Below are 2,265 nucleotides of genomic sequence, written 5' to 3' on the forward strand. Positions count from 1 at the left end.
TTTTTTATTTTTTTTTTTTCAAGTATTAATATAATAAAAATTAAAATAAATTAATAGAATAAATGGGATATAATAAATATATCATATTTAGTCAAAAATATAATATATATATATTATAATATTTGTTATATTATTTATTTTTTTATATTTCTACATATTTTTATTTAAATATATTGAATAAAATAATATATATATTTTTTCATATATCATAAATATATACGAAATAAATTGATCATTATAAGGATGGAAAAACAAATTAGAAATATATATATATAATATATATAATATATATATGTATGTATTTTTTTTACATTATATTATAATATGTATAGATAAATTCTGAAGAATCATAATTATATTAACTTTATATATATATAAAAATATATTATTGTTCGCTCATAGTTTATAATTATAATAGTGTTTTAGAATGTTTATGTTATAATATAAATATTATTATCCGTCATATATTTGATATCACTTCATTATATGAATTTCCTCATTTTATTATTATAAAATTATATTATATATATATATATATATATTTATTTATTTATTTATTTACAAGAAAAAAAGAACAAGTTTTACATATAAAATAAAATGAGTATATTAGATATATGTAAATATAAGAAATGGTAATTAATATATAATATACAAATTTAATATAATAAGGTATATAGTATAATATAATTGTATGTGCATATGTTTCTTTATATAATTCCCCTTAAGATAAATTTATGAATATCAAATAAATAGTTTATAATAGTGTGTGTAATAATATTATATTATATTATTATTATTATTATTATTGTGTGTGCCCTTTGGGTTTATATTTTAATATTATGAACATATAGGCATATTAAGTATCATCAAAAATAATAAAAAGAATGATAGAAATGTATATAATAAAAGTAACCTTATAAAATATAAACTATTTATATATATAATAGTTTATAATAGTGTGTGTAATAATATTATATTATATTATTATTATTATTATTGTGTGTGTCCTTTGGGTTTATATTTTAATATTATGAACATATAGGCATATTAAGTATCATCAAAAATAATAAAAAGAATGATAGAAATGTATATAATAAAAGTAACCTTATAAAATATAAACTATTTATATATATAATATAATTATTTACAATATTATGTGACTTTAAATAATAGAAAGGTGGTTCATATATAAAATCATTTAATGTATAATAATATTGATTAGGTAAATTTGTTTTATTTTTATATGTAAATATATATATTTTTTCTTTATTTGGATTAAAAAAATGTGATAATTGTTTATTAAGATATGTTTGATTATTATTATTTTGTATGGAATACTTGTTATTTTTTTGCTTACAAAATATATTGTTGTATGTATTTTTTAAATTATTTTTTGTTTTATATATAAAGTGTTGAATTTTTTTTTTTTTTTTTGTAGATGAATGAGAAAAATAGTATTGTAAGTTTTCATTTTTATAATTTCTAGAAATGTAATCTATAATACTTAAAAATATTTTATGAAAGAAGGGTATAAGATAATTATTAAGATAATATTTTATTTTATTTATTATATGTTGAATAAGATCATCATCATCATTATTATTTTTATTATTATTATATATCTGTAGATTTGATAAAGATATAAAATTATTATAATTATCATTATGAATTCCTTTCATATTTTGTATATGTGCTATGATATATTTTTCCCAATTATTTATACAGTCTTTTATTTCTGTTATAATTTTTTTCTTGATTATATATTTTAGAAAATTATTTTGAATGTCTATAAGTACATAAGTCGAAACATTTGTGTTCTCTTTATTAGATGTTAAATTTTTTATATTATTAGGACATATATCATTATTTATAAAATTGTTCATATTTTTTTTTGGCTTCCTTGAGAAAATATATATTTGATATATTTTAATATAAATCGAAAAAGGTTCATTAAAAACACTTATCGTCTGAATATAATATAATTCTTTAAAATTTGGATCTATATATTGATTTGATATATATGATGGGTCATTTTTGTGTCCTTGCATAATATTGCATTTGTTTTTTTTTTCTTCTTTACTTTTTTTTAAAAATAATTTGTTTAATATAAATCCTAGTTTTTTTTTAATATTAACGTTATGTCTGCTAGGATAATTCTCATACATATTGTTATTCATATTGTTGTTATACATATAGTTGTTATTAATATTGTTGTCATGTTTTATTTCATAATTTATATTATGGTTTGTATATATATTGCAATTT

The 2,265-nt window shown here is 15.0% G+C and overlaps 1 protein-coding gene across 1 annotated transcript; it reads right to left on the reverse strand.

Moving 5' to 3' along the window:
- Positions 1–1,028: 1,028 nt before the first annotated feature.
- PGSY75_0321300 (hypothetical protein) lies at positions 1,029–2,265 on the reverse strand (the record flags this gene model as incomplete). The annotated part of the gene is made up of 1 exon (XM_018784064.1): positions 1,029–2,265. A coding segment is annotated over one exon (1,237 nt), but the record flags the coding sequence as incomplete, so codon positions are not given.

This window comes from Plasmodium gaboni, chromosome 3, assembly GCF_001602025.1.
Source record: "Plasmodium gaboni strain SY75 chromosome 3, whole genome shotgun sequence".
NCBI lineage: Eukaryota > Apicomplexa > Aconoidasida > Haemosporida > Plasmodiidae > Plasmodium > Plasmodium gaboni.